Raw genomic sequence first — 13,186 nt, 5'->3', positions numbered from 1 at the left:
TTGCGGAGCACAGGCTCTGGACGCGCAGGCTCAGCGGCCATGGCTCACGGGCCCAGCCGCTCCACGGCATGTGGGATCTTCCCGGACTGGGGCACGAACCCGTGTCCCCTGCATCGGCAGGCGGACTCTCAACCACTGCGCCACCAGGGAAGCCCCAGTATACCATTTTTATATGGATAATTCTGGGCACTAATTTTGTGAGTTTTTCAAATATGTGTACAGATTTTTATAAATACGACTCTTTTGTAATTAACTCATGTACAGCCTCATCCTGTATAGTTTAACAGTGAATGCGCCTGTGTGGTGCCTGGGCCCACAGCCAGGCTTGTGTGGCGTTCCCATGACTTCGTAACTGATTGGTGTCTTCCCATGTGGACTGTGGCCTGGCCAGAGACCCTCACACATCCCACTGTGGGGCAGCCAGGACTGTTCCCATCCTCCTAGCATTCCCATACCCCTCCTCTTGCCCTGCCCACACCCCTCCTCCAATAGAGACCTATGCCCTCCGTGACAGCTCCCCATGTGCTGTTGCTGGGATGTTTATACTAAAAAAAAAAATCTTTGAACTATGGGTCCTGATGGGAATACTTTTTCAGCATGTCCCACTGTGCCATGGAACTTTTTGAAACTGATTTTATTCTTATTCTTCTGAGTCTCTTCTTTCCCTTTTCTGTTTACTAGCATGACCTGTTTTACCTGCTTAAAGTTTTAGAAGCATTTGTCAAACTTGTTTTTTGGATTACCTAGGGACTTTGCTGGTCACTGCCCTGTATATTTAACAAATTCTCCGGATAATTCTGGAGAAGATTAAGAATCACTGTCTTAGAGGGTCATCTTTACCTTCTTTCACTATGCATATCCAGTGTTTTACTATGCCCTCTTGACTCTTTTGCCCACATTGTATGTCAGTACAGTTACTTGCTATTTCTATAGCGGTAGCCAACCTTAGGTTCTTAGAACTTCATACTTCCATTGTCTCATATATGCATTTCTGAGACATTTTTCCCCAGATATTGTTTTAATACTCTTACTTTCCGGCTTTAAAATCTTCAGTAAATTTCAGGCACAAATTTGTATACTATATGATATCAGTCATGTTTTAAAAATACAAAGAATGGAACTTCCCTGGTGGTGCAGTGGTTAGGAATCTGCCTGCCAATGCAGGGGACATGGGTTTGAGCCCTGATCTGGGAAGATCCCGCATGCTGCAGAGCAACTAAGCCCATGCGCCACAACTACTGAGCCTGCGCTCTAGAGCCCGTGAGCCACAACTGCTGAGCCCACGTGCCACAACTACTGAAGCCCATGTGCCTAGAGCCCATGCTCCACAACAAGAGAAGACACCACAGTGAGAAGCATGCGCAGCGCAATGAGGAGTAGCCCCCACTCACTGCAACTAGAGAAAGCCCACAGCAACGGAGACCCAAAGCAGCCAAAAATAAATAAATAAATAATAAAAAAATAAAAATACGAAGAATGAAAGGATATACACTAAAAAATGTCAATACTAGTTATCTTTGGGAATAAGATTATGAATCATTTTTATTTTCTTTTTTATCCTTTTTTTTTTCTGTAATAAGCATATATTTCTTTTGTAATTGAAGGGACCTACATTTTTTTTTAAAACCCGCAGTGTTTCCTTATTGGCTTGTTTTAAGAAGTGCAAATTCCTCTGTTGGGCTTGAAAGACCCCCATGGACAGCTTTTATCTTCCCTCTTTTCCCACCATACTCTCACAAGTCCAGTGGTTCTCAAAGTGTGGGCCCTGAACCAGTAGCATCAGCATCACTTAGATATTAGGAACACAAATTCTCAGGCTGCCATCCCAGACCTACTGGAATCAAACTCTGGGGATGGGGCTCAACAAAGAGTGCTTTTAGAAGTCCTACAGGTGGCTCTGATGCATGCTACAGTTTGGACCACTGTACTAACTTCTCATTAGCTATAAATTTCCTGCTCCATCTAAGCCAGTGTACATGCTCGTGGTTCCCAAGCTTTTCTGTACATTGAAATCACCTAGTCATCTTAAAAAATACTAATCCTGGCTCACATCCCCCGGATACTCTGATTTTATTGGTATAGGGTGTGACCTGGCCATTGGGACTTTTTAAATGCTCCTCAAGTGATTTTGTTATTCAAGGTTTGTCAGCCACAGTGCATACCTTTGCCTTTCACTCGGTCAGCCCTTCCACAGGAATTCCTCTCTCTTCACCTGTTGCTAATCTCTGCTTTTTTCTTTCCTGAAAAAACCCTGCCACAACACACCCATTTTAGGAATTCTTTAATTATCCTCACCCACTCCATCACACCACTCCTTTATGGTCCCAGGGATGTTTATGTAAACTGCTTTACAGATAGTCCCAAGTCTCACTAGGAGTTCATATTCCTAGTTGACAGCTCCTTGAAAACAGGAAGCTATTCTTCTTTTCCTTTTTTTTAAAAAATCTCTCCCAGCTCTGCTTCCTATTCAGCATTTATGGGTCCAGCAGTTACTAAGACAGAAGTATGACTATTCTGGAATACTCAGATAATTATTGTTGCTTCTTTAGGTTCTTTTCATTATATTTTAAGATGTTTCTTTAATTTTTATTTTATCCTAGCTGCAACAGATCAACTTCATGAGCCTAATGCAAATAGTAGGATCATCCTTTGCTAACCTCCCGGATATACATCAACTTCTGCAGCAGTCTCAGTCTGTGCATTTGGTGGGAAGCCAAGGATCAAACCCCACAAGAGAGAGTAATGATGTTGAAGACACCAGTAGAAATCTGAAGAAGAGATTTTTCGTTAAACCACAACCCATGGGAGAGTACACCAGAGAGCCTGGCAAGAACAGCCCACACTGCCATAAAGGAATTGTGCAATCTGATGAAAATAGTAATGGAAATTTACAGGTAATGCATTTTAAAATACCATTAAAGTTGTCCTAGTAGTTCAGTTGTTGGTTATTTGAGTAAGTAACTTATTTAGTAATTATATTCCACCTCCTCCAAAACATATTGAACATCATTTAAAAAGTAGGAGTTCGTAATGTATTTTAATCTTACATAATATTTTTTTCTCTTCCAGAATGTTCCACATAGGAGTGTTCCTTTTTGTCAATTAGAAGGCCAAACCCAGAATAGAGGACTAACTCCAGCATCTCAGAGCTTACCAACCACTTCATTGTCTCCAGCCCCTGCTGGAAATACTCACCTCCACCTTTTGTCCACGTCTTCTGCTATTCTGAAGACACCTGAACTTATCCCCACTGCAAAAACTTTCAGACCTGGTGATGGTTTTCCTTTGCTTCAATTTCAGCCCAAGCCTGAATTTAAGCCCCTTTCCTTCCATGCAGAAAGAGTTCCTCAAGTTCCCTTCAGTCCTCCGCCACAGCCAAGAGTGGCTTGGGGATTATCTGATTTCTTCCAGCCTCCTTTGCCAAAGAGAGCAATGGACACTACTTCAATGTCCCATTTGAATTTGAGCCAGTATAATACTGAAGCCATAAAAAAAGCAGTTGAGCAGAAGAAATGGGCAGAAACAATAATTACAGAAATTCCTAAGCATGTGAACTTGGATCAGTATGTTGGACAAGAAAACTTGACACCTCAGCAGGACTCTGCAACATTTATAAAACCAGAAAAACTGTTTGATGTTAAGCCAGGGCCCTTTGAGATATCTCCTCAGAATTCTTTTGGACTTCCATTATTGCACCTGCAACTTAAACCTCCTTCTGTATTTTCCTCTGCCTCAAGAGCATCAGTTACAGTTCCATCAATACCTATTAGAACTCTAGCAGAAGAAAGCAAATACCCAAGACTATCACTACTTCATTCATGTCTATCCCAAGAAAATATGGTAATGATTTTTGCAGAGTGATACAAAAGCACAGTCCTGCCTTTTTCATACCATAAATATACACTCAGTGAATATTTATACGCTTCTTTTTTTTTTTTTTTGCGGTACGCGGGCCTCTCACTGTTGTGGCCTCTCCCGTTGCGGAGCACAGGCTCCAGATGCGCAGGCCCAGCGGCCATGGCTCACGGGCCCAGCCGCTCCGCGGCATGTGGGATCTTCCCGGACCGGGGCACGAACCCGTGTCCCCTGCATCGGCAGGCGGACTCTCAACCACTGCGCCACCAGGGAAGCCCACACACTTCTTTTTAAAGAAATAATGCTTCTGTTATTGAAAATAACATACAAAATTTGGTTTAAAATAATAATGGAGTACCTTAAAGGTTTTAGGTCTTTTTCATGTATCAGTACCAGAGTTTTCTAGACTCTTTCAAAAAGATGTTTCTGAGATTCTGCTCAGAGAAGAAATAAGAAGTAAAATAAAATGACCAGTGTTCTTGTGTGTGTGTGTGTGTGTGTGTGTGTGTGTGTGTGTATATCTGTCTGTCTAGAGAGAGAGCATTGTTTGGGGTTCCTAGCAATTGTGATATGATTCCCTTCAAATCTACTACAGGTTAAAATTGTTAAATTTAGACCCAGATCTGTAAGTAGTTTTACATATTAAAAAATTATATCTTTTTAAAATACTTTAAACACAAAGATTAAATCTTTATAAACCCACCAAATCATCTTTAAAGTTGTAACCTTTGATTTATGAAATTAAGATTGTTTAGGTTCTAGTTTTGTAAATCAGTATAGTTGAGTATTTGAGTAATTCATTCTCTGGTACACTTTTAAGATTTGAAAATGGTGCTGGGAAAAGAAATGTTCATTCCTTAGAAAAAGTACTTACCGTGCCTTCCTTTCTTCTGAACGTATTATGAACAAAAAAGAAAGGATTGAAGGAGTGGAAAAGTAGACATTTTGGGAAGGTTCTAAAGAAATATTTTTAATTAGAATAGTATAATGAACCCCCAAGTTACCATCACCCAGCATCAGTGGTTATCAACATATTGCTAATCTGTTCCATCCATAATCTCCACCCGTGTGCATCCTCCCTATTCCAAAGAATTTTAAATCAAAGCTAGACGTTATATAACCATTTATAATTTTAAGAAGGAAGATTTTTAATATGAAAAAGAAATTAAGAAGATGAGGACTTTTAACATAATTTCTGAAATAAAATGCCCAGTTGAAATTTTCAGGAAATGATTTCTAAAATCATTTGTACTTTAAGATCTGCGTACTCGTCTTACCAGTCCAAATCAGTTTGTTTTCTTTGATATGTTCTATTTCTTGCACGTCTTAGTTTAATTTAAACCAATGTTTTTCTCAGTTTTTTATTAACATATTGCCTAATTGAGGTTTGTAATTGTAAATTACTATGCTTTGTTTTTTTCTTATAGTACCAAAACCCACAACTTATTCCACTTGAAAACCTTATTGCATTTAAACAAATGCAACAAAAATTAACGCATAATTTATTTGAACAAGGCGATCCTGGACACCTCCAACTTCTACAAGTCAAAATAGAATCATCTGAAATGAGACAAGGAAAGGACAGTAAAAAAAGGCAAGTTTTAAGTGAAATTTTATTTGAGCATATACCTGCAAATGTACCTGCAAGTTTATTATTAGTGACAATAATATAGTTATAAGATGAAAGTTATCTGGTTCAGCCTCCCAGCCTGACACAATTGCGTATTCAGTTTCCTTGTCAAGTGTCATGCATTTGAACACATCTTGTGATGAGAAAAATTCCTATAATGTGAGAAACAAATACTATTATTTTTTACATTTTATTAAGGAATTCTTTCCTGGCATTCATAGGCTAGAGGTTTCTTTTTACATTTTTCTCTAACAGGATGAGCAGTCATCTTTTGCAGCACAAATATTTGATATCATGAAATCTTCCATATACTGTCCAATACACTGAAGTAACGTTTATTGTTATTCTTCTTACCATATTCTCCAGACTCTTACAGGAAGCAGTGATGTGAATTGTTTCAGGGCACTAAGAAATGTGCATGTAAAAAGCAAGGCTGTGACTTCTAATGAAGAGCATTTATAATGTTTTACTCATAATGGATGTTCAAAACATGTATTAACTGGTAGATTATTACTTAGTTTAGAAAGTACTTTAAAAATTTCACATTTATCAGACCCTAAAATCTACTACCAGTGCTCTCTTTCCAGAAATGGTCTTTCCTTCCATCTTTTCCAGGTAAACCCTCTTCAAAGTAAGTTTTCCCCTTAACTTTTTGGGCTCTCCTTCCTCCTTGCTGGGATTTCCTCCTTGCTGAGGTGACTGAGTTTGCCTAACTTCTTCAGATAGGTGAATAGAGGTATCCAGTAAGGTTTCTGGGGCCAGCTTAGAATCTGCAGAAAAGAGAATTTGAAAATTACCTAAAAGGTGTAACTCTAACCTGGGACTCTAGTGACTAACACAGAAAAGTCAGTTCAGTAGTAGAGGAACTAGAAATAAGTTTCATGGGTCCCTGACTTCTGCTTATATTTGCTTGTATTCTAGCAGAATATCTTGCTAATTTAATTAAATGGCACTGAAAATAATTTATTGACAAAATTTTGATAACTGTCCCACTGCATAGCATGATACAAGTGAAAAACTGATGTTACTAAAATAGTAAAAATATATTTTGCACTATTGTTTTTAATAGACAAAGACGACGAGCTGAAAAAGAGCTGCAAGAAAAAAGATCAGAGAAACTAAGGAGAAAACCAAGTGTGACTTTCCAACCAGAGGATTTCATCATTAATGATAATGATTCAGAAATAGTTATGAAGCCCAAGGTATAGAAAAACTATAATACATTCTTCCCTGGTCTGCATGTACACAGAGTTTAGAATGTCTGTGGTTTATCTAGTCGTCTGATTGCTGGAAGCTTCTGATTGTGACTAGGAGAACCTTAACATCATTAAGCACATAAATCTCTGCTGCATCCCTCTGTGCAACAGTAGACAAACAGTTGTGAATGTGAAAAGCAACTTGTTGGTAAATCAAAAACTGTAGTTTAGAGCATCTGCTTGTGTGACTTATATTTGAAATCACTCTTCCTTTTTTCTATGACATCTTAATGCATATCATGTTATTTGGGTTTCTCCTATGATAGTTTCACCTAACCCTTTTAGGTGCCTCTAGGATTTCCCAAACATAGGTTTGTTATGCAACCTATATTTTATATCAGATCTTTGCGAACACTCCTTCTAAATTTGGTGACTATTTACCTGTATTTGCAACAAGAGTTTAAATAAACAGAAATAGTTTTGTTTACTTGAATCTTAGCACCCTTTTTTCAGTAAGTCCTCAAGAACATGTCTAGAGGCACTTAGTAAAATGTTGAGTCCATGAACAGTTTTGATATTATTTGTGAGTTAAAGCTAGTCTTACAGGAGAGAATTGCATATTGTAATTTAGTAACTGCATTAAATTGGTAATCCTCTTTTTTATTGTTTGACTTGTGAATTTCGTAAGTATCTTTGTGGAGTTACTTTGATAGAGTAAATAATTTGATAGAATAAATATTTCTAGAATTAAAGGATTTTAAATTATACCTAAAAAATCAACATTTCTCATAGCTATTGAATATTTTTTTCAAAATAATGACTGTCTTTGAGTTAATCATAACTTGATCATTTGGGGATTCATTTAGGAGCAACAAGAACATCATGGTTCCCAGCCTTTGGAAGACTTTGACATTCCTTTTGGTATGTATATGCATGATTAATGTCACATCTCCATTCAGAGTTAAAATCAGCTTTCTAAAAATATGTAGATACCCACCCACTTCCCAGGGATACTGGGAAAAGCAGAAATGTTTATGTAAGTGTTGTATGTTGTAAGCACTGTTAAAATGTTAGTTATGATATATGAAAAAAAGATAAAAATTAAAAATATGTAGATAAAAATGAGACCAAATTGCTTTCATGTTATCTTTGACAGGATGGTGTTTATGTATGTATGTATGTGTATGTGTTTGTTTTGATGTGTTATCCATTAGAGCAGTGGTTGACAAAGTATGGCCCACAGACCAGATCTGGATTACACCTGCTTTTGTGAATCAAGTTTTATTGAAACACAGGCATGCCCATTTATTTACACATTGTCTATGACAGCTTTCACATTGCAGTAGGTTCCATTTGTTGCAAAAGGGACCATATGGTTCACAAAGCCTAAAATATTTATCATCTGGCCCTTTACAGAGTTTACCAACCCCTATAGTAGAGCGATGCAATTAATTAGAATCTCAAGTAAGATATTGATATATAAGGCCTAAAAGGAAATTATTGGAGAACACGCCTGGAGTCAAATTAATCATAGAAAATACATATACATTAAAGTAAAGGAATCAGTTCAGAAAAAAGAACTTGTTTATAGATAGTAAATTCTTTTCTTTCTTGAATTAGTCAATTCATTTCTTGCTACTGAATGTACATGTTCTCCAGGCTTTCTCTTCAGTATTTTTCACACATATACACACAAACACTCTTGTACCTCTGCAACCATTCACTCTCATGACTTCAGCTCTTAAATTTTTTTGGTGACATTCAAATATACATCTTCCCTCTCTTTCTTTTCTACTTTCCCCTTAAATTCAACATGTTCATGGGAGTTCTTTGGTGGCCTAGTGATTAGGATTCTGGGCCCCGGGTTCAGTTCCTAGTCGGGAAACTGAGATCCCACAAGCTGCATGGCGTGGCCAAAACAAAAACAAAAAAAACATGTCCACATTTTTTTTTTTTTTTTTTTGGTGGTACACAGGCCTCTCACTGTTGTGGCCTCTCCCATTGCAGAGCACAGGCTCTGGACGCGCAGACTCAGTGGCCATGGCTCACAGGCCCAGCCGCTCCACGGCATGTGGGATCCTCCCGGACCGGGGCATGAACCCGTGTTCCCTGCATCGGCAGGCGGACTCTCAACCACTGCGCCACCAGGGAAGCCCAGTGTCCACATTTTAAACTGGCATTTTCCTATTAGTGATATCACCACTCATTTGATTGGACAAGATTTTTACCTTGGAAGTCACCCCTGATTTATCCCTCACATCTGTTACCCCATTCCTTCACATAATCCTTGGCCTGGTGCTCCCTCCCTTTTTTGGTGCCACGACCCAGCATCAGGCCTCTGCGTGCTGAGCAGTTGTCTCCTCACTGACCTGCTTAGCTTCTGTTTCTCAGCTTCCTAATCTGTCTGGTGTTCTTCTTTTCCACACACTTGTCTTAAAACCATTTTCTTTTTCATTCTTGATAACATTCTTTCTCTTCACAAAGGTGGTACATATTCACTGGAGAAGATTTAGAAAATGCAAGTAGAAAATAAGACCAATATTAAAATCTCCAATAATCCTTCTGTCTAGAGATAACCAGTGTTAATATTCTTCTAGAGTTTATTTTCTGAATATCCCTACTCTCTATATATCTATAAATTACATATGTGTGTGTGTATATATATATATTTATATATAAAAAGAATACCGCCTCTACTTGTTTATAACTTACTTGTTTTTACATACTAGTATTAAGGTATATATCTTCCCATTTTACTAGATATTCTTCTACAATGTCATTTAAAATGACTGCGTAGTACTCCAGTGAACGTATATTGTGTCATTCCAAACAACAACAATTCTCCAATCCTGTGACATCTACTGGGTGTCCTATAATTCAATTCCATTCTAACACTAATAACCTATAGTTAGCACAGACCCCAGAGGTTAAGGAATCAGTCGCAAAAAACTCCCTATTTCCTTTAGACACCAGCTGCAAATGGGGTCCCCCAACACCTGCATTTTTGTCTGGTCAAATATAAATTCAGGGATTCCCATGACACCCCCGCCCCCTACCACCAGGTTTACTAATTCTCTAGAACAACTCTAGAACTCACAAAAGCACTTTATTTGTGGTTACAGTTTCATTATAAAGGATACAACTCAGGAACAGCCAAATGGGAGAGATGCATAGGGCAAGGTATGGGGTTTGAGGACACAGAGCTCCCACACCCTTTCTGGGTGCACCAATCCCCAGCACATCCACTTAATCATCAACCTAGAAGCCCCCTTAGCCTCGTTGTCTCAGGGTTTTTACTGAAATTTCATTACATAGGCATGATTGATTACATCATTGGCCATTGGTGATTGAACTCCAGCTGCTCTCCCTTCCATGGAGGTGGGAGTAAGGTGGGGCTGATAGTTGGTTCCTCTGGTGACCAGCACCCATCCTGAAACTATCTAGGGGCCTGCCAGGAGTCATTAGCCTAAACTCAGATATGATCAAAAGGGGCTCATCATGAATAACAAAACATACTCCTACCACTCAGGAAAATCCAAGGGTGTAAGGAGTTTTGTTCCTGGAACCAAGGACAAAGACCAAATATAAATATTTTTTATTATACTACCAAGTGCCATCATTGATACTCTTTTATTCTACTTAGACTCCCTGGGTACTCTCCCAGGAATATCCACATCAAAACCTAAACTCCCATAATAGTCTTTGGACTTTGATTCTACTTCCTGCTGAATGTTTCCTCCAGGGTGGAAATTACCTCAGGTACAGCATGTGCAGTCTGAATTCATTATCCCTTCCCTACCAACTGGTTTGTTCTTCTGTGTTCTCTATCTCCATTTGTGTCACTACCAACTTAACATCAAAACACACATTATTCTGAGTTCTGCTTTCCCCTTCCCCCTCTCAACCAATCAGTAGCCAGTTCTTGCCTATTTTACTGTCGTTGTAATTCTTAAATTTATCCTCTCTCCTCTATTCCTCACCATTACTAGGTGCTTATTTGAACTGCTGCAGCAACCTCATCTATGTGATTGCCTTACTTTAATTTTATCCACTCAAATTTATTTTCCACACACTGGCTGGGGTGGTTTCTCTAGAACATCAGTCTGACCATATCATTTCCCTGCTCAACAACTTCTACTGGATCTTCATCAGTCAGAAGAATAGGTTTCTAGCCTGGGCATACAGAGTCCTTCACAATTTTGGTTTTAATTCTACTGAGCTGCCTGTGAGGGTCAACTTAGATACCACTTCACTCAGAAAGTCCATTTTAGTAACATCTTGACACTGAATTCCTCACCTCCCTTGAGTTAGGTACTCTGCTTCTGGGCTCCTGGTAACATATTGGCTTCTCAATGATTGCTTCCAATGTTTTGTTGTTATATTTAAGAAAAACTCCAGGATAATGTTAATACATCAGCTGGATTGCATTTCATGGCCTCTGTAAAAAAGAAAGTTAAAGGATGTCAGGATGCAAGTACAAATACAGACCCAGGTAAAATGCTATTTCACTTTAATTTTTAAAATTCATTACATTTTGCAATATTTAATATATCTCAACTTTTTTTTCAAAACAGTGATTTAAAGGGAATTTAAAATTATGTGATAGGGACTTCCCTGGTGGTCCAGTGGTTAAGACTCCACGCTACCAATGCAGGGGGCCTGTGTTCAATCCCTGGTCATGGAACTAAATCCCGAATGCCTCAACTGAGAGATCCTGCATGCCACAACTAAAGATCCCTCATTCCTCAACTAAAGATCCTGCATGCTGTCACTAAAAGTCCTGCACATGGCAATGAAGATTCGGCATGCTGCAACTAAGACCCAGCACAGCCAAATAAATAAATATTTAAGTAAAAAATAAATGAATAAAATTATGTGATATTAGTTACTCATCCCAGCTTCTTGTCCCCAGCCCTGGTATATACTTTACACATTTTAAACCAAAATTAAATTTTAAATTGAATTTATGGTAACTTCATTAAAACATAATAGGTATTTGTTTAAAAATGCCATGGACTACATCCTAAATCAGTAGAAATAATATATATTCTAAAATTTTTTATTTTTTGGCTGCGCCATGCGGCATGTAGGATCTTAGTCCCATGACCAAGGATTGAACCGCACCCACTGCATTGGAAGAGCGGAGTCTTAACCACTGGACCGCCAGGGAAGTCCTGGTAGAAATAATATTTTGAATTTGGGTTCTCTGTGCCATAATTGACTTCACTAGAATTTTATGCCTAAGATTGAGAGGCCTGAAGCCGTGGCTACTGAAGTTGAGTTAGGAAGAGAAGGACTAGATTGGGTTTAGTGTGGGAAGAATATATGTAACTATGTCCAAAAATAGAGAAAATAAATGTTGGAGGAGCTATTATTTGGAATTTTGCCTGACAGACTTCTTCATTAATGTAATGAATGAATGTATTAGGTGGTTTCCAGTATTTTTCTCCTATGAATGATGCTTCAGTGAGTAACTTCTTGCATAGAGCCTTTTTTGTTGTCGTTGTTCATCACTATGATTTAGCTAACTCTTTTACCCTTTACCAATCCAGTAGATTAAAGAAAAAGGCCTCTAACTGTTATTTTAATTTTTATTTCTTTCTGAATGAGGTTGAGCATGTACAAGTTTTTTTTTAATAAGATTTTTTTTGATGCAAATGGTGAGTGCGCATTTGAGAAACATTCTTAAATGTATCTTTGAGAAAGCCTAGGAGGTACTTGACTGCTCTGTAGTCTTCTAAAGTCAGCAGCCTATTTGCTAGAAGTTTGTTATTCATTCAGGTGATCAGGCCCAGGATATAAATAGTAATAAAATCTAAAATTATCATATTAATTAAAAAATTAAATTCTTAAGCTGTCTACTTTTCTACCACGTTTTATACACAATATATAAAAATCTGCACTTGTATATTTAATTTTTTCTGTGCTTGTGAAATCCTTTTTCTGTTTTCTCTTTTTGTCCCAAATCTCCTAATTGAATACAAGATAAAGATGCTGCTTCTCAAGAAGTTGTTTCTGAATGTCATAAAAATCAGCAAATCATTTCTTCCTCATCAGGTGTGATTTCTTTCTTTTTTTTTCTGAGAACACCATGACTAGTTAAAGGTTATGTCTGCATGACGGCCGAAACAGGAGTTACCGACCCCCATAAAAAAAAGCAGTTAAACCAATCAATTGATTTAATAGAGATAGAATGAGAATTTAAGTATTTTCACTTTCTTTTTTTCTAGTTTTTTAAAAAGTTTATTTATTTTATTCATTTATTTTTGGCTGCATTGGGTCTTCATTGCTGCACACGGGCTTTCTCTAGTTGCGGCAAGCAGGGGCTACTCTTCATTGCAGCGCATCGGGTTCTCATTGCGGTGGCTTCTCTTGTTGCAGAGCATGGGCTCTTGGCACGCGGGCTTCAGTTGTTGTAGCACGTGGGCTCAGTAGTTGTGGCTTGTGGGCTCTAGAGCGCAGGCTCAGCAGTTGTGGCGCATGGGCTTAGTTGCTCCACGGCATA

General features: G+C 38.3%; 1 protein-coding gene across 1 annotated transcript in view; it reads left to right on the top strand.

Moving 5' to 3' along the window:
• Positions 1-13,186, top strand: part of CPLANE1 (ciliogenesis and planar polarity effector complex subunit 1) — a gene marked incomplete at its 5' end in the record, with an annotated part of 123,074 nt that overhangs the window by 49,772 nt on the left and 60,116 nt on the right. The window contains 6 exons of the mRNA XM_082650872.1: positions 2,601-2,894; positions 3,070-3,840; positions 5,283-5,449; positions 6,555-6,687; positions 7,548-7,602; positions 11,069-11,173. Coding sequence (XP_082506998.1) covers positions 2,601-2,894; positions 3,070-3,840; positions 5,283-5,449; positions 6,555-6,687; positions 7,548-7,602; positions 11,069-11,173 — 1,525 coding nt within the window. The remainder of the gene's footprint in view (positions 1-2,600; positions 2,895-3,069; positions 3,841-5,282; positions 5,450-6,554; positions 6,688-7,547; positions 7,603-11,068; positions 11,174-13,186) is intronic.

Source organism: Grampus griseus (assembly GCF_964374135.1).
Source record: "Grampus griseus genome assembly, chromosome: 3".
In the NCBI taxonomy this organism is placed as follows: Eukaryota; Metazoa; Chordata; class Mammalia; order Artiodactyla; family Delphinidae; genus Grampus; species Grampus griseus.
The sequence above is the reverse complement of the archived record's forward strand: the minus strand, read 5'-3'. Positions and strand labels throughout refer to the sequence as shown.